At 33.2% G+C, this 20,367-nt stretch overlaps 2 protein-coding genes across 2 annotated transcripts in view; one reads left to right on the top strand and one right to left on the bottom strand.

Annotated features, from left to right (window-relative positions):
* Window positions 1-298: 298 nt before the first annotated feature.
* LOC112056026 (60S acidic ribosomal protein P2) lies at window positions 299-4,134 on the bottom strand. The gene is made up of 5 exons (XM_024096351.2): window positions 3,978-4,134; window positions 3,146-3,318; window positions 2,047-2,139; window positions 1,360-1,440; window positions 299-387 (listed from the first exon to the last, which is right to left on the bottom strand). The coding sequence occupies exons 2-4, from the start codon at window positions 3,315-3,317 to the stop codon at window positions 1,370-1,372; spliced, it is 336 nt and encodes a 111-aa protein (XP_023952119.1). The 5' UTR covers window position 3,318; window positions 3,978-4,134; the 3' UTR covers window positions 299-387; window positions 1,360-1,369.
* A 3,802-nt stretch (window positions 4,135-7,936) lies between these two features.
* LOC112056025 (potassium channel subfamily K member 15-like) overlaps window positions 7,937-20,367 on the top strand; it is a 34,581-nt gene continuing 22,150 nt past the window's right edge. The window contains exon 1 of the mRNA XM_024096349.2: window positions 7,937-8,356. The gene's annotated coding sequence lies outside the window, so the exon portion shown is untranslated. The remainder of the gene's footprint in view (window positions 8,357-20,367) is intronic.

The following is a 20,367-nucleotide window of genomic DNA, read 5'->3' as shown; positions in this document are numbered from 1 at the left end:
CATCAAAAAAAATACCGACTGAAGTGAGAACCTCCTCCTTTTTGAAGTCGGTTAATGAAAGAGAGCTTGGTTGACACCGCCTTGAAATTAATTAGTAGGTAGCACATCCCTATGTGATTTTTGCTTTGCATTAGTGATTTTTTAAGTTAAATATTGGAATTGAACTAGAGGTTTATTGTTACCTAAAGTTTGTTCCTCTGTACATATATAATATATTAACACTTTTTAAACTGTGTTCAAGGTTTTAGGACAAGTTGTGTGTATACTAGAGCGAAAAAAATGAAATAAAAAACAAAAATTAGTTACATTGTATATTTCACAGAAACATACTAGTAGTCAATTTACGCTTAAACCAAAAATGGAATAAAAAACCGCGTGCTTCGCAACCTGTAACAAATAATACATATTTTAGAATTTAAAACTATTGTGTTATTCATTGAATGAGAATTGATATAATATAACTTGGCGATAGACAAGATATATTTAATTTTAAGTTACCCCTTTACTATGATCTAACCGGATGTAAGTAAAGATACATTTTAAGAAGAAAGTCTTACGTGTAAGCAATGATTACTGCTAGCACATGAAAAATGAGGCGCTCAAAAGAGGAAATTTCCACATCTCAATGTTAGTTGTGGTCAACAAGAAATGTTATTTCAAAACAAATAATACCTAAATATTGTTTGCAATGTCGAGTCATGTTCAGGAAGTGTAAAAACTGTTTATACATAAATAAATAATGGAATTAGACAAAAATTGTGCATGTAGCCTATATCACTTTTTACAGTGATTTTGTAGGGACATAACCAATCTATAATAAAGTTATCATTGCATGTTAGAGAAGAAAAGTTCATTCACACACTACACAGCATTATACAGAAACATTAAATCGTCTGGCGGTAGAGTATGGGGAAGGGTAGACTGCTAGATTTACTAATAACCACAGCCTATGACTACCACTAGCTAAGATCAGAGCAAATTAAAAAAAAATTGTGCTAACATTTGTACTGTTTAAAAAATGAACCATTTCGCCATTTGACTGCAAATAAATTTTGGATTCCTTGAAGCATTGTCAGTTATTTATTCCTTTCCATTAGACAATGTAAGTTCATAGGAAATGAATAAGCAATGAAGTTGCTAGTCTATGGACTACCTTATATTATTCGCTAGCGAGCACAATGCATAGTTTCTCTTCTCTTGAACACGGGTATAAAATATGGCCTATGTATGACACTTACAAATAATTGGCTTTCTAATGGTAAAAGAATTTTCAAAATCGGTTTAGCAGAATGAATTTAGAATAAGAATAGAATAGAGACAAAAATAATACACAGGAATACTAACTGAACTTACACATACCTTGGTACACTTAGTCAAAGAGACCGAAGCCCATATCTTCATCGTCAGACTCAGACTCTTCTTTCTTGGTCTCCTTCTCTTCTGTAATGAGATTAATAAAACATTAACAGAGAAATTTAAATAAATGCACAATATTATAGTCTAACAAGGTTACTTCAGTCTAGGAATGTTACAGCATTGTTTCTCAGTCGAAAGATGGTTAATATTGTTCATCATGATAATTTATTGTGCGGCAAATCAGTAAACACAACCATAATACATCTTACTTTTAATACAATACAAAATATTTATAGTATTTAATCAACTAACATTAGTTAGTGCAATATTGAATAGCTTGATTGTAATTTATACTTTTACTATATTAAAAAGGGGTAAACTTTGATGTGTTGAAAATAACCAACCTAGTGAGAGTCAGACTTGCTCAGAATATTATCTATAAAACAGCAAAAAAAGTATCCCATTTGCTGTATGTGATTGTGTGTGTGCTGATTGCTTCTGTAATTTTATTCTGATTTTAGTATTTGTTGTTATAGCAGCAAGAGATAGAGAATACTTCAGCAATGAAAATTTCAATTGCCTTTCAGTTCTTTTGACATAGCCTGGTGGAGGACAGGTGGTCAGTGGAGTGTTAATAATAGGGTAATTTTATCCTTCAGGTACAAAACCTTAAAAAATGACAATACTAACCCTTCTTCTCCTCAGCTGCGGCTGCAGCAGGTGCGGCGGCGGCGGCTGCGGGCGCGGCGCCACCAGCAGGCATGGACGACAGCTTCTCACGACCTGTGCATTTGCACATATTAAACACTTGCCCACAGATAGCATGTAGGAACATGATGCAAATTCAGCATCAGTGACAGGTTTCACAGCATTTTTTTCAGACGAAAGATGGTGTGTTTGTGTTATATCATCATAGTATGTATTTTAACAGGTATGGACGACAGTTTCTTACAACCTGAGCACATTTTAAATACTTAAATTCTTACAGACAAATAGCACGTAATCTATACTAATATATGAAATATGTTTGCATTGAATACACTCTGAAATTACTGTACCAATTAAAAAATTCTTTCACTGTTGGGAAGCTACAATATCCCCAAGAGCTTGCTATATTTTATCCCCATATTTCTAGACAAATGGGAAACACATAGGTGAAACTGCTAGTTACAATACAAATTCAGGATTATTTTTACCAGTTGTTTATGTATACATCAAAACAATTTAAAACCATGTTTTTCATAGGTCAGTCAGTGATTGCTCAGTGGATATGACCTCTGCCTCCAATTCCAGAGGGCATTGGTTTGAATCCAGTCCGGGGGATGCACCTTAAACTTTTCAGTTATGTGCATTTTAAGCAATCAAATATCACTTGTCTCAAACTGTGCAAGAAAACATCGTGAGGAAACCTGCATACCAGAGAATTTTCTTATTTCTCTTTGTGTCTGAAGTCTGCCAATCCGCATTGGGCCAGCATGGTGGATTATTGGCCTAACCTGTCATTATGAGAAGTGACTCGAGGTCAGCAGTGAGCCGAATATGGGTTGATAATGACTGTATCATAGACATGATACGAATACAAGTTCACAATTTTATGATTAATAGCTCACTAAAATGTATGCACCAAACTTCTATTCTGAAGTTGTAGTATATTAGTGCACAGGTATTATAATCTGGCTCACATATGTTTATGTACAATGCATAGCCATGCGCCTCATGTATTAGCAGCCTGGATGTTAGTTGCATGCTATACCATGTTCTTAGGGTAACTTTAGTACATAAGACTCACCTTGCGCGATTAAGTCTTCAACAGACTTTCCTTTCAGCTCATCAATGACTTTCTTCAGTTTATCTGAGTCGGCTTCAATACCGACTGAGCTCAGGATCTTTTCAAGGTCTGCTGCTGCTGGTGATGCCTTGCCACCCAGCACAGCTAATAAATACGCGGCCACGTAACGCATTCTGAAATAGTACAAAGGTTTGATATGACTACAATGTTTTAATTTTTTTTTAATAATATGTGTGTAACATGACCATATTCCTGTTCCGTCCCGTAAAAGAACCCGTGAGAACTCTGAGAATTAGTCTCACTAACTCTTGGATTTGAGTTCAGAGTGGAGAAATTGAAACAAATGTCATTAAACATTGACAAACTCAAAACAACTCTCAGTGACAAAGTTATCCGTAATAAACCACGTGAATTACGTGTATATAACGAAACGTATAGAAAACGTTGTTAATCGTTTTCTATACTAATATATTGTTTAGTTTTCCAAGAGATAGAACATTGATATTTTCGAAAGGAAACATCATGTGAAACGTAATGCATTCTAACCTAATAGTTGAAAGCGGCAAACTTTACAAATTCCTTATAAAATGCATACATGAGAGAAAAATACACTATTATTTCTTAAAATCAAGCAATCATTTGCTTACACGTGTTATTATTTTAACAGACTATTTTCGGACACAGAATTTCACTTGGGCGCGCGTCGGCACTTCACTTTAATCCAAGTTAATCCCGGTAAATACATTTCTATATAAATAAATTTTCTTTGGAGATTATTTGTAAATACACTTTTTATCCATTTGAATATCTATTTTAAGTAAAAATAACTTACTTTTAAGTCGTATAGACACGAAACGTGTATCGCCGTAAATAGACGTTTGCGAAAGAAACCACAAACAAAAAGAAAATGTCGGTCGATTGTTTAATTGTCAATGTCAATTAGGTTGATGACAGTTGACAGTAATTTGACGTTTGGCATTACGTCCTGAAGTCTAAGTGTTGCTAGTAATCGCTTTTGTTGTATTAAACCATACACACACTGTCAACCACAGCTATCAATTAAATTAATAATTTGATAATTATTTGCATTGATTTCGAATTCATTTCAATGTTAGTTACTAAAAATGTATAACATTAAATACATATAAAAAGTAAAAACCATTAAGTTCATATTTGTTTTTTAAGTAGGTGTACCGGGTTAAATTTTGAATCGCCTGTCCTCGATAAAGGGGAGGAGTGAGGGAATATAATATGCACCGCCCATCCCTCCGATTTCCCTTTGATCGAGAGCATATAGCATTTAATATAGATATACCTTATCAGCCGATAGACGTCCACTGCTGGACATATGCCTCTTCCATGTAAATATATATAATAATACAAAATATGCTAATAATTTATAACGGTAAAGTTTGTCTGTTACAATCAGGATGTATCAGTCGGTACATTTCGACCTCAATACAAAATGCCCCCTTGGTTTGTACACTGTTCTATAGATGGTGCTTTATAGCACTTTGACCAGCAGGATTCTGAGGTATTCGTACTCAAAACGATGAGAACCCTTGGCTGTAAAACTAGTTAATAAAAAAAGTTTATACTACTTCCTTAAGCCTAGTTTGGACTAGTTTAGTATTTTAGTCGAGTACGAACAATTTTTGGGCGGTAAATTCAAAAATTGTTCGAACTCGACTAAAATACTAAAGTAGTCCGAACTAGGCCTTAGAATATGTATTAACTGGAGGAGAAGGTAATCAATTCGTCGGATTTTTTTTTTTAACGTATGTTCACCAATTACTCGAAAATGCCTGAACCGATTTGTTTGAAAGGGTATGCTTTCCAGTTGGTCCCATAGTAATCATGTCAAGATCTGATGATAGGATCTTGGAGAAATCGAGGGGAACCTTTGAATAAGTATTATAGCGGCATGAATACGTTTGTTAATGTGTTCCATAAATATTTTAAAGCACTACAATTCAATGAAGGTCTGGTGTCGATCTGATGATGGAGCCGAAGCACAGACGAGGAAACTCCTCATCGATTTACAGTAGTTACAGTTGTGTTTGGACTTAATTGACTTGTATCAATGAGTACTTTACATCTAGATGGGTTGTGACTGTCATTAAGGGTCTAGTGATGGAGATGAGGGACAGTTATGGGGACTTCTCAACGGTTTACAGTAGCTACCTTGTGTTTGGGCTTGATTAATTTGTATTGACAAGAACTTTACATCTAGATGTTTTGTGACTGTCATTAGGGGTGATAGGGACGAAGGACAGCTAAGGAAACTCCTCAACGGTTTACAGAGTAGCTATCATGTGATTGGCTTCATTAATTTACATCTAGATGGGCCATGACTGTCATTAGGAGTCTCATGATGGAGACGAAAGACAGTTAAGGTTACCCATCAACAGTGTACAGTAGCTACCATGTGATTAGGCTTGCAAATAATGCATTATTTACGAAGGTGTTTTTATAAATCCTTACACATATTAAGCAAAATATTCGTCACAAATATTTAATTTTCAACAAGTTGCCCTTGACGTTATTTTGTTTTTCATGAATGTTTTAACCGCTAAAATGTCCCGTGCAACCAAAATTGTTGCATTGGAAGCACCCCTAAATCATAATGTAACCAAAATGGTAGCATGAATATTAAGAGATATCACAGTTTAAAAATAACTGCGGAATAAAATAATGCTACAATAGGTAGTTACCTATTGTAGCACGCGAATGGAACTCTGCGAAGTATTTATGCCATGCCGCTTATCGCAAACTTCCGCGGACGACGTCGCATACATAAAGTGGTGAGATTTAATTTTTTGTTTGTTACAAATATGCTCTAAAACTACTAGACCAATCTAAAAAGTTCTTTCCCCAATGGAAAGTTACATTATCCACGAGCACCATGGGCTATATTATGGTCTAAGGCTATATTATATTGTTTTTTCCTTGTATTCCCATGGAAATAGGATTTACGCGTATGAAACGTTAATAGGTACCTACTTACATTAAGCGCGCCAAAATTAATTGAAGCAGTGTTGTTGGTTGTTGGTTGGTTGGTTGGTTATTTTTGATTTTATTTTTCCAATTTTTCTAATATGAAAGAAAGAAAAACCATTTATTTCAAAAAATGTGCCACATTTACCACTTTAACACTATTTTAGTGTCTAATACCCAGACCGCTTAGGCAAGCCAAAAATCCAAAAGTATAGTTTAAGCATCAGAACACCACTATGTCTATGTCTATGTCACTAAGTGACACCACTATGTCTATGTCACTAAGTAACACTGTGACGTCACAAAATGGACGACAGCGTTTTTGACATATTTTGGAAAATTTTAAAAAATTAAGTTTAGAAGAAATCCTTAACTTTTATTAATTAATATCGATATATTTTGGACCCTTATTCCATGTACTATGCGAAATTAATATTAAATTTATATTAAATTTGATATGAGTCAACCCTCAAATACCCTAATAATAAGTTATTAGGATCAGGCTGGTGATAGTGATGACGAGTCCTTCACTACACAGCCGTTTAACAGCTTCAGGTAATATATTGAACGTTAGGTTACGTTACTAGTCGTTCAGTAGCAGGAGGTGAATTTTACGAACTTCTCCAGAAATACTCGGCTTGTACAATAAAAACTAAAACTGATACGAGAACGCCTAGCGTCGCAAGCGCACTATTATTAGATGCTTTTCTCAAAGAGTAAACAAAATTAACCAGATACTACACTACGTTTGTAAATTATACTTATTTATCTATTGGGCATATTGAATATTGGTATTAGAATGATAATGTTTTTAATAGGAGAGGATGTTGGCGCTGTCATAGGGATTTCAAATTATACCCTCTACGCTGATAAAGGTAAAGCCAAGTAATAAAATACCTATAAAGAATTGAAAACTGTGGCTAAATTACTCTTTTTGTTATTAGGTGATTCTTTTTATTTGTGGTAATCATGTGCACATAGATATTTTTGCAATTGGTACAAAAAATCTGGTACTTTGTAAAAAACACTTACTAATCAACGAGATAATCTTTTGAAGAAAAATAATGGATGCCAAAAGTCAACCAATTACGCCGTTGCCGTAAATTTTGCCGCTATCTTTTCCATTGAGTTGGGACGAAAGAGGTAGGACTAGGTCTATTATTCTTCACGAGATGTCTTCGGCCGCATGTAAGCATTACTTACACAATTAAGATAATTTACACTTACTTACACACACACACACACACACACACACACACACACACACACACACACACACACAACGGCGGGTCCGCGGGGGACACAGAGGCCGAAGACCAGAGGAGGAGGTTTTTTAGTCGGTAGTGGTTACCCGAGCCCGACTTACCGGGGCAGACCATCAAGCCCTGATGATACGTAAATGTATTTTTCCGAAACCTCTGAGGAAAAAAAAAAAAACACACACACACACACAAACACGCAAACTCACACACACACTCACAAAATTTTGTTAAGATTTTATAGAACACTTTTATCTTTTAATGTTAATATAGGTACCCGAAATTGCATTGTAGCTTTGAATAATATGTATATTCTGTAATCTTTGTGGCCTTAGTTTTAAGCCTATGTAATCTAATAATTATGTACCTACTGTTACGCTGTTGATTACAAATAAATCTATAAAATAAAAAAAAATAAAAAAAATCACAGAATTTTGCAGCACTGTTATGTTACTGTGGCGCTAGAATAAACTAGCGTTTAAATCACTGATGCCGCTTCTATCTTTATATTCATTGCATCAAACCAGTCCATAGTCAGAGTTAGTCGGCGCGAGCGCAATTTTAAAGTCAGGTGCTTCACTTGTATTCAATTGAGAAAATTCATTTCTGTTTTATTCGTAAACCTATGAACAGTTCTATAATTTTTTATATTTAGTTAATGTGATATTCTTTGAATAGTTTATTTATTATACGATTCGTAAGGTTGAAAGGGTTATGTGCATACAGTGAACTAAACATTCAGCATTCCTTTTAAATAATTATTATTTATTTCGAGAAGTGTTCAGTGTTTATACCCATCATTTGTTTGTATAAGTATAATTATTACATTCGCAATAAATAACATTTTCTTTATCGAAATTATTTTAAAGTCAGCGATGAAAGTTTTACTATTAAAGGTGTTGAAAATTAAATTTTCCGCATTAAAAATGTAATGCAATTATTTTGGGTGAATGAGGTAAGTTTGTAGTTTACAATTTACGAATATTAAGTTAAGTAATGTGTGATGAAGTAAAAATAATTGCACTAAAACAATTCAGTAGGTTGAAATTATTTAGTGTCAAACAGGCTCGGTTGACTGTATCCTCCAATAGACACCGAGTTAGCGAATAACCCAGCTTGTGATATATGACAGTTCTATCCTGTTATTTATCCACCTATAGGGAAAGGGATGCCCTATTGATGTACCCATATTTATGCAAAACAAACACACATTCAAATTTCTGGTGTGCACATCGTTATGTGTAAAAATTAAAAGCGTATCAAAATGTCTTCTTATGGAAATTAAGATGCAAATTAATTTTCAAAGTGTGTTTCGTCGCAAATGTGTTATAAGACGTCGCATGACATACGTGCGCTTTGATAATTACAGCCTCTGCTTCCTTACTATAGCTCTCGCCTTTGGCTCGAGCTGCAATATCGCCTCGGCTGTAATTTTCAACTTACCGCACTTATATCATAATGTACTATTATGGTTTTGTTTTTCCGACTACATTATTGTTTTGTGCTTAGTACCTAATACTTGGAAATTGTTTTAGGTAGGTAGTAGACCACTAAAAAAACCACTACCACTATACTACAGCCTTTCTTGATGAGTACTGTTTACCAACAAACAAATTAAAAATGAGGGTACAAATCACTAGTCATTTCACACCTAATAATTATTAAAATTACCTTGTTCATAAATTAATGAAAATAAATTTGATTATTAAGCATAGAACAATTAGATATTATGCTTAATATATTCTTTATAACATTTTTAAAACAAACCATACATAATTTAAAATTAATAAGTTATGAAATGACATGCGTTTTCTACCTTCATTTCTAATTTCTTTGTTGGTAAACAGTACTCACAAAGGAAGGCTGTAGGTAGTTTTTTTATATAGTGATAGGTAGTAGTTTTTTAGGGGTAGTTGCACCTATAACCAAAATTCACGGGCAAAATCAAACGCAAAAATGATTCAAGAAACATCAGTTAAATTGATAGTTCAGCGAATAATATTTAATTTTGTACATTATCTTTGTGTATTTCTTCGTCTGTTTGTTTATCCAGGCATCACAGAATAATTGAACCGACCGAACAATGGAAATATCAAATCTTTCTTTTCGTTGTTCATAATTACAAGGCCAGAGACAAAAAAGCAACGTAGGTGGGTATCCAATTAATTTCTTACAATTCCAGTTACTTAAAGTAAATTATGTGTATTATAGAATCAGTGAAATCGAAAAATTAGGTTTACAATTTATTACCGTTGTTCGTATAAGTAAGCCTAAGTTATTACCTTTTCATTACGTCATCATCATCGTTCAGCCGATGGACGTCCACTGCTAGACAAAGTTTTTTGTTACGACTTCCAAATACCACGGTCTCGAGCTGCCAGCATCCAGTGACTCCGTGAAAGCCGCTTGATGTCACCGGTTGACCAACTGAGAGGTTGACTAATACTGTGCTTTCTGGTGCGAAGTTGCCATACTAGCATTTTGGGACCCAAACGTCCATCGGCTCTACGGACTTGCTCATTGCTACCTCACCTTCGTCACACATTGAGTTCTGTCGGTGGCTTTTAACCGCCATCCAAAAAGGAGGATGTTCGGTTATATGTAAAAGCAATGGAATAAAATAACACAAGCTGGAATGTATAAACTGTATTTCAAATAACTTATTACTCATTCTTAAGCAAATCGTTACTTTGTTAGATGGATAATACATTAATTAAATTTACTTCACGCCACTTAATCGCATGTTCGCCTCTTTTTTCATAGAGTATATATCACAATACCCTACCAACCTCAGAATAAAACCATAATCATTAATAAACAGTACAGATTAAAACATTTATCTGGAAGAAGGAGTTTTTATATGTTGTCTTATGTATTTATAATTATTTAAATAATTAAAAATCTAACATTCGGCCATACTGACTACAAGTTTGTCCTCAAACTTTGTAAACACAAATAAATTCTAACATTACATTATTATAAAGATTCACTGAACTATGTCTCATAGTATTTAAAATTTTAATTTATGTTTATTACCACAACTCATTAATTCTCCAATAATTTCTAATTATAACAAAAGTGAGTCCCAATTAATCTATTATTATTACTACTTGCTAAATTCACTGATTTACAAGTAGTAAAATTCAATTTTGTCATTACAGATATTTTCTAATTTTAAACCTTGATTTAACAATATGTTGAAACACCCTACAATACATTTAATTATTCTTTAAGAATTATATAATTATAGTTTAACAGATTTCTCATTCAATATTTACAAATTGTGAATACAGACCTATACAGATTTTGATAGTGATTCTATTGATAAAAATCCAAACACTTAAATTCAGTTAAACTGGTATGTTAATTCTTGTTTTTACAAATTTGAAATAAATTCAATCTTTAATCACTTCCAGATTCAGTCCAATTACCCAAATTCATGACAAAATTGTCTGTCATTTTGTCATTCCTAAACTAAACTAAAAGTTATGTTAATATAAAGTTATAACTATGAAACCTTGATTCTACAGAGACAGTTCTTATAATCGCATTAGATCATACAAGTAAATCATGTACTTTGACGAAAAACAACATCTAGCGAGGTAGGTCTTATGTATGTCTGAGCTTCCAGATGACAAGAGGGAGCTTTACTCTAGACAGAGACCTATTAAATATTGTAATTAACTTAGACAGAGTAGTAGATTAATTTAAAGCATTAAATACATAGACGATATGTAATATTTACAAATGTAATGTCTTTATCTTCTAATATTTGTCTGAGCTTCCAGATGACAAGAGGGAGCTTTACTCTAGACAGAGACTTATTAAATATTGTAATTAACTTAGACAGAGTAGTAGATTAATTTAAAGCATTAAGTACATAGACGATATGTAATATTTACAAATGTAATGTCTTTATCTTCTAATATTTGTCTGAGCTTCCAGATGACAAGAGGGAGCTTTACTCTAGACAGAGACTTATTAAATATTGTAATTAACTTAGACAGAGTAGTAGATTAATTTAAAGCATTAAGTACATAGACGATATGTAATATTTACAAATGTAATGTCTTTATCTTCTAATATTTGTCTGAGCTTCCAGATGACAAGAGGGAGCTTTACTCTAGACAGAGACTTATTAAATATTGTAATTAACTTAGACAGAGTAGTAGATTAATTTAAAGCATTAAGTACATAGACGATATGTAATATTTACAAATGTAATGTCTTTATCTTCTAATATTCGGCCATCCTTACTAAAAGTTTGTCCCCAAACAACCAAGAATATCATGAAATTATGACATTACTATAATATCAACTATAAATAGAACAATGTTAACAATAAAATTTTATAATTAATTATCACACAGCATCCCATAAGTTATTTAAAAGAATCCAATGAAACTATAATGAAATTCTTGATTTCTTCTATATACTTTTATCATAAAAATGTTAAATAAGAATAAGAGTGATACATATTATAAATAAACATAATGTTCATGTGAAGCTTTTGTCAATCAACTTATCTATTTTCATCATTTCAAAACATTATTTATATTTGTCAAATTCGTCATCATCGATTAATGGCATCTGCACCGAACCCCTCACCACCCAGTCCAGAACTAGTAAAGTTACAGGACTTTGTGATCGTGTTAGACTTCCAGATGATGTGTGACATCTGCACCGAACCCCTCACCACCAAGTCCAGAACTAGTAAAATTACAGGACTTTGTGATCGTGTTAGACTTCCAGATGATGTGTGACATCTGCACCGAACCCCTCACCACCAAGTCAAGAACTAGTAAAGTTACAGGACTTTGTGATCGTGTTAGACTTCCAGATGATGTGTGACATCTGCACCGAACCCCTCACCACCAAGTCAAGAACTAGTAAAGTTACAGGACTTTGTGATCGTGTTAGACTTCCAGATGATGTGTTGCATCTGCACCGAACCCCTCACCATCAAGTTCAGAACTAATATAGTTACAGGACTTCATGATCGTGTTAGACTTCCAGATGACATGTGATAGAAGATAATCAAAATATAAAATCAGATATAAATACATATACATACATTTTTAAACGACTTCAAAAAAAAGGAGTTTATCAATTCGTTGGAATCTTTTTATATTTATTTATTTATTTTATTTTGCTGTGTAATAATCAATAGAGAAATTATTATACAACAAATATATCCATAATCATTCACAAAACAAATAACGGTATATTAGTCGTCATAACACTACTATAATATAATACTATCTAAAATATTATCGATAACACCGGCCGACAAATGAATACTTTTTGAACGTTGTTTTGATTTCAGTAAAAATTATCAGTAATTTATAGTATTTTGAACACAAAAATACCTGCACAATTACAAATCACATCAATTTTTTTTTACAAAAAGGAAAACAAATTTTACTTTAAAAGCTTCTAACATACAGCAAAAATTAAAATATCTGTATGATTGTCTTGCTTTCACTATATCATAGGTAGTACCAAAAGGTAGAGATTGTCTTTTGCTGTATGTCCAGTGTCCACTGCCTTAATTGTTCAACACGATTAGTACAAACTGCAGAGTCCACGATTTTATTTGTATTTTGAAGTCAAAATAAGCTACATATTTATTATACATATTTTCCACAATTTTTTTAGTTTTTGCTTAGAATCATAAAGTTTCAACAAATGTAACAAAATATATCTGGACTATTGTGACACTTTATAGAAGACGTTATGTTTATCAGACGTTTTCCAACAACAAAAAAAACCATTAACTAAAATATATATATATATTTTTTTAACAAAGGCACTATAACAGCTTATTTCCACGAAACGCGTTACAAATAGGTGTGTCGTTGTTATAACTGAAGTAATTTCTCATGAGAGGTTGCTTAATTCAAAGAAAGAGTGCCAAAACTCGAAAATTTCACTGAAAAATCAAAACTAGCGAATATATTAATTTTACTAAAAATCTGATGTGATATGATAAAATTAGGTCTGATTTCGTAATCAGCACTACAAAATCAGTAGAAAAAAAATAATTATATCTTGGACAACGAAAATCGTGTCGGCCTGTGTAATACATCTATCCTTATATTAAAATTTTACCAAAACACAAATCGTCATCAGTAAGTCATAATTAATGAATAACATCATGGATGTGAGCAAATATTTAAAATATATGTATATATGATATCAAAACTCTCAATATAATACATAATTATAATATCATCATATCATAAATAAAAATACTAAATTTAAATCGTGTGTTATCAATACATAGTGTAACTTCTCTCATCTTTGTGATTTGGGTCAACTGTCGAATAGGGCTGTGTTCAACCCAATGATTATCATGAGAATCTCATATATCCCATATTCATCAATCAATATCCATGCATCTCGGATCTGTAATCAAATATTTTCACACAGTATCACATAGCTCAGTCACTTAATCGTTCAGATAAATATCATACTTGTTTGACAAATAATTTAATTTAACATAACTAGCATACCTAGCATCCAAGAGAAAATCAGTCTATAATTGAATGAACCTTAGACCCGGTACATAAAATGAAATAAAATGTTAAACATGTGTTAATCTATCAATTTACTTTAATTCAGACAAAAGACTCTTTCTCTTAAAGAAATGCTTTTTTTTTTAATGATAATAAAGACTTCTTGAAAATATTGCGATTTATGATTGTAATAATTTTAGTATGTAATCCAATCCTAGTAGTTATCACTAGATAAGAAAAGATGATATTTGACTATGTATTGTATAATTATCTTCAGACTACCCCCTTTTTTGTAATAATAGTAGCATAAACCTGTCTTAGACCAGACCACCCCCTTTGTTATATACCTCTAGTTTGCTATCAGAGGTTTTACCTATTCATTAATTTTAGTATATTCTTTTTTTTTTTAATTCTGTTAAATTTCTTTTTTTTTTTTTTGGCTATATCCATTAATTATTTTACTGATGTAATGATTTAAGTCTCTATATTGATTCATACTTGATGCAGACCACCCATCAGTTGCATGCAGGTACCAACAACTCGGTGGCGTGCACTTTGTAGATGCACAAATGTACTGACTACCTAAGGACCCAATACAAATCTATATTCAAAACCTATACCACTTAATATGTTGGCCAAAGAATTTTCTAATTTTTTTTTTTTACCTTTAGTGTACTAGTATACCCTAGTTAAAACCTTATGCACATATCATTGTAACCATCCGAATATATAATTCTAACCACAACCCCATAATAATTACTAATTTTCATAATTATACAAAATGTTGCAATCTAATAAAATGCTAGAAATAAACAAATGAGACATGGAATAAATACACTAGTGTATCTGCAAATAATAAACTGATTGATTGAATCTAAAACAACAGCAATAGTATGGTTAATTTACTTGTATGTAGAATCTATACATCTGCACATGACCATTAATGAAAAGAGAGCCCAACGTCACCCACCCACAAAACTGTCAAAATATGTCTTAGACAAATATTTTACAACCTATTTATGGCAATCTGTGTCTCTTTACTTGAAGTCCATACAGACTGGGCTCTAAGACAATTTGTGATCACTGATATTATTATAATTAATTATTTATTACTCAATTGTCACACAAGTAACTTTTTAATATCACCCTAAAAAAAATCTCCAATTTAATTAATTATAAGATTTCATTAAGATGAATATCATAATATCTCTTAGTACTCTTGTAGATAAGCCGAATATAATAATATTCATGGATAAGAATCATTTACTGTGTTGCTGCAGATTGTTAATAACTGTTCTATACTAAATAGGCTGAAGGCATGTTGTCAACGCTTGAATAGTTAAATAGGTTTTCAAACATAACTACAAATTTATTTTTCAAGAAATCTATCAATCCAATTTCTTAAAAGATTTAAAAAAAATTATATTAAGTACATACAGTAATCTACATAATGATATATCTAAGCAAATCCTATCTGAAAATATTGTAATAGCTGTCTCAAAACTTGTTATCAGGTACAAAAAAAAACAATATTTTAGTTAATTCATTTTAGTCCCATGTCAGCAACGGATGTAATGTAGTTCTATAATTAAGATTTCTCAATATTACATTATGCCAGTGTCCTACATCCTAACAACCCTAGAGTGGTCTGTCTTCATACGTTAATTTCTTGAGCAGTGTGTATGTGTGTGTGTGTGTGTGTGTGTACTTTTCACTTAAATGATTTTGGTTTCCTAGATATAGTCATCTAACAAAAATGTTTTGACAATAAGCCAGACAAACTGACAACCTATCAACCATACTTAGTTTCACCTAGTGATTATTTATTCTTTGTAATTTTATTTCATATTCGTCACAACTGAATAATTTATGAGGCTGTTTAATCAAAATAATAAAACTCACCAGACACCTAGTTTAATATATTTAGACATCATTGGTATTTCTCATCCGTCAAACCAACAGGATTCCATCTCATATAACTCTGCAGCTAACACCACACATGCATCTTTGTATTTTGTTATTAATTTACACGTTCTTCTCTGTTCTCTCGCAGTTTTTCAAATAATATCCTCTTATGAGTGCTGTTGGACTGTTTGACTGTTTTGCTCATAAATATCGTCAACATGGTATAAGTGTGTTACGTTTACGTTTCTTCATTCTTGTTAGATATTGTAAGCATCGACAACCGACATCGCATAAATACTTTTACCGGGACCAGTGCGGCGTGCGTCCCATAGCCGTCAGTGGTATACATACTTAATGGTTGTACACACGTATGATTTTTATCGCATTTCTCGTAATGTAAACCACTGTTTCCCAAATTCACACTTCATTTAAATGCCGTTACATTTTCTTTCTGTAGATCGACTTTAATGTAGGTAATGACATCGTGTTCGTAGGTACTCTCACTTCTGATAAAAGCAATGGAATAAAATAACACAAGCTGGAATGTATAAACTGTATTTCAAATAACTTATTACTCATTCTTAAGCAAATCGTTACTTTGTTAGATGGATAATACATTAATTAAATTTACTTCACGCCACTTAATCGCATGTTCGCCTCTTTTTTCATAGAGTATATATCACAATACCCTACCAACCTCAGAATAAAACCATAATCATTAATAAACAGTACAGATTAAAACATTTATCTGGAAGAAGGAGTTTTTATATGTTGTCTTATGTATTTATAATTATTTAAATAATTAAAAATCTAACATATGTTTTTAGTAAAAACATACAACCGAACTTATTATTTTTTTTGTGAGTAGTACTACTTGCTCTAAAGTCTCAGACCCATAGGCCATCACACACTGTTTGAAGACTTCCGTCTTCTGACACTGAGGAATTTTGTTCATTTAGGTATTTATTTTGATTTAAATGTGAAAAAAGAAAGAAAAAATGGATACTTATAGGTAGGTCATTTACAGACTATAGTTCATTCTGCTTTAAGAATTTCCAGTTTCACTACAAGATTTAGATTTTAAACAATAAACAACACAATATCTGCTAAATATCACTGAATGTTTGAAGAGGTTGAATTTAATATCGATCGACGTATGCTGAAAATACATTGCTTGCCTGTATTAAACAGCTAGGATATAATCAACGTATACAAATCTCTACTTATTTATACTACTGAAAATAAAACACTTAAATAGTTGCAACTGTGCTATTTTCAAGAACTACTTAAATTTTACGTAATAACCTTCGAAAATCACTGTTGAAGATCTAAGGGTCTAAGGTGAATTGTCACAAAGCTTTTCTCTAACGATGTTTAGTACAAGTCGCAAGTGATAACGGTACTTGTCGGCAGGGTGGTAACTAGCCACGGCCAAAGCCTCCCACCAGCCAGACCTGTGCTAATTACCTACGATTTTCTCGATTTTCCCACCAAACTCTCTTTCAGGTCATTACAAATTAAGGTATAACTCAATCGTCAACTATCACAGACCCTCGTGATAAGATTGAATTTTACATCAAAGATAAATAGTTTCTAAGTAATCGTATTATAACATTTGATAGGTAAAAAGGAGCTTATAAATAAACTCCCCAAAAAAGAGTAAAGTTCTGTGACATACAGTGGCTTCCTAATTAATGCGGCAGAAATTTCACCGCGTTTTTTGTTCGTTCTTTTGAAATCTGGCTTTTACGTACAAAAAAATGTACGAAAACTCCAAAGTAATTAACGCACATGATATTTTATGCCGGTCCGAAAATTAAAACTTTTCGGCGGACTGCAAGAATAAATGCTGAATTTTAATAATTTTTTTTTTCGTATTAAACTTCTGACAGTTCTATTAAGCCTCTGTGGTTACGGGATATTGGTTTAATAATCTCTCTTTTTGGAACGTACTTTTATGCGGGTTACAGTAGACTTCAGAAATCGTCACGTGACGCAAAAGCTTTAGAGACAACTATGTACTCACCGCTGAGGACGAGTCTCCTCTGAGCATGAAAGGGGTTAGGCCAATAGTCCACCACGCTGGCTCAATGCGGATTGGAAGACTTCACACACATAGAGAATTAACATAATTCTCAGGGATGCAGGTTCATGATGTTTTTCCTTCACCGTTTAAGACACGTGATATTTAATTTCTTAAAGTGCACATAGCTGTAAAGTTGGAGGCGCATGCTCCGGACCGGATTCGAACCTACGCCTTCCTGAATCGAAGGCATCGGATCTTATCCACTGAGCTACGATAGTTGAGAATAATAATACTCCCGTCCGAACTTTTTGGCCACGACGGTCAATCTTAGGAGATATTATAGTGCACAAGTGTGTATGTGCAAGCACAGGTGCACTCTCTTTTCCCTCTCATAGCTTTACGTGCTCTCCGAGGCACGGGGGTGTACCAACAGCGCCAACTTCTCAACTCCATGCTGCTATTACGTATGTATTTTTTTATTTGACCCGAGATTGGAACCCTGGACCTCATGGTACGAGATCGACATTTGAGTAGACGGAGTATCTGTTTGTGTACGTTGTTTATACACTCACTATGTCCAATGTTTTTTTTCAATTTATAAACGAAAAAGTACCAGGTTAACATAAGCTATTAGAGGGTATGTTCTCGATATAAACTTCAATGTTCATCTAGTATGGGGCTAACAAGACATTATTGTTATCCCACATCGTCTTACCACGTCTTACAGTAATCTCACATCATCATACTTATTTAGTCCATTTAAATGTTAAAATTTAGGCCTTAATTACCTGTGGTATTACATCCGGCATTAGAAATTTATACCCTCATCTGTTATTTATTAGTGTTAAGAAATAAATGATAGATGCCTTTGATCTAGCTCATGGTTTCCTAGATTTTGAATGAAAAATATATATCTGGCCTGGCCACAATTTAATTTTAATGTAATTATTTCTTATCCCTAATAAATAACAGATGAGGCTATATATATCCTATGCCGGATCTTGTACTACTAATTGAACACTGAAAGCTGTCGGTCATCGGTCGGTATTGGTTATGTATACTATTCTGACAGTTACACAGTTAAACATAAAACATTATCACACTAAAACACTATCAAGTCTATCAACTCGCATTGGAGCAGTGGCATAACAATGATATTTAATACTAGTAGACGCCGCGCGGTTTCACCCTCGTGGTTCCCGTTCCCGCAAGAATACGGGGATAATATATAGCCTATAGCCTTCCTCAATAAATGGGCTATCTAGCACTGAAATAATTTCTTAAGTCGGACCAGTAGCTCTTGAGATTAGCGCGTTCAAACAGACAAACAAACTATTTATAAATTATAAAATTAGTACAGATTAACCATGTTACTTTTTGGTATCTAGCTAAATGTAAATCCGTAGTAGCCAATCACACTGGAGCAGTGTGACGAATTTAATCTCCCCTCCCTTTATAGGGAAGTTTATCCCCAAAGGTGTAATTAATCCGACGATGGTGTCAGCTCCGATCCAATTTTATAATTAAACATTGATTTTGATTTTGAAGCTTTTGAATACAAAATCGTGCTCATTTTAATTAAGGCAAGGTTAACAAGGCACTTTAATTTGATTGCTGTGTAAAATGTAAGTAATAAACTGGGAATCAAACCTTGGTTCCGTGACACGGAGCTAATTATGACGCGCCTTGCGTCGCCATTCGTCACTGTTGCTACGGATGGTGGGGCGTGACCCGAGTTATAAGCTGAAGCGTATAATTAACGCCTAAAAGAATAGGCTTAAGCTTGTCAGTTGCGTTTGTCCGGTTTGATTAGTCAGAAACAGTTAAACTGTACTTGACTTGCTTAAGAATCATGTGACACATACATTATCAACTGAAGTTTGTGTCTCATAGGAGACGCCCCTAAAGAGATCCGAGTCTCAGAAGAGACATTATTAGAGAATCATTCCGCCCATGTCTTCTAATTCTGCCCCTGGTAACGCCGGTGAGACCCCATTAAGGAGCCTGCGGCACTTACACAATCAAGAAAAAAAGCATAGCAACTTTTTGCTATAAAAAGTTGCAAAGTAAAGCATATTAATGTAAAGCAGGCTCGGTTAACTTAAACGAACCATGAGATTGATTAAAGTTGTGATGAAGATTATGTTTTATGGCATGAAATAACAAAGTTAAAACCAAAGACAAAGATACTAGAAGGCAATTGAATCGTCTTTCATCTACACAAAAACAAACAGATTCGGTTGACTTCACCCACAGAAAGTCACTACGTTGGCGACTAACCTAGTAGATTGTATCTAAGGCCTAGATCGGACTACTTTAGTATTTTAGTTGAGTACGAACGATTTTTCAACGGTAAATCCAAAAATCGCTCGTACTCGACTAAAATACTAAAGTAGTCCGAACTAGGTATAAGTTATAGTTCTTATGAATATGTAGGATCGAAACATACTATTTATTAACTGACAAGTTAGTCCTTGACTGCGATATCACTAGATGTTAAGTGTGGATGCTAAGATG

The sequence above is a fragment of the Bicyclus anynana genome, chromosome 8 (genome assembly GCF_947172395.1).
Source record: "Bicyclus anynana chromosome 8, ilBicAnyn1.1, whole genome shotgun sequence".
Taxonomy (NCBI): domain Eukaryota; kingdom Metazoa; phylum Arthropoda; class Insecta; order Lepidoptera; family Nymphalidae; genus Bicyclus; species Bicyclus anynana.
Note: the sequence above shows the minus strand (reverse complement) of the source record. Positions and strands in the feature narration are given on the sequence as shown.

Coding starts and splice junctions, on each gene's coding strand:
- LOC112056026 (XM_024096351.2), bottom strand. CDS start 3,317: ATGCGTTACGTGGCCGCGTATTTATTAGCTGTGCTGGGTGGCAAGGCA. Junction 2,140..3,145: donor TGAAGACTTAATCGCGCAAG/GTGAGTCTTATG, acceptor GCAAATGCACAG/GTCGTGAGAAGCTGTCGTCC. Junction 1,441..2,046: donor CGCAGCTGAGGAGAAGAAGG/GTTAGTATTGTC, acceptor ATCTCATTACAG/AAGAGAAGGAGACCAAGAAA.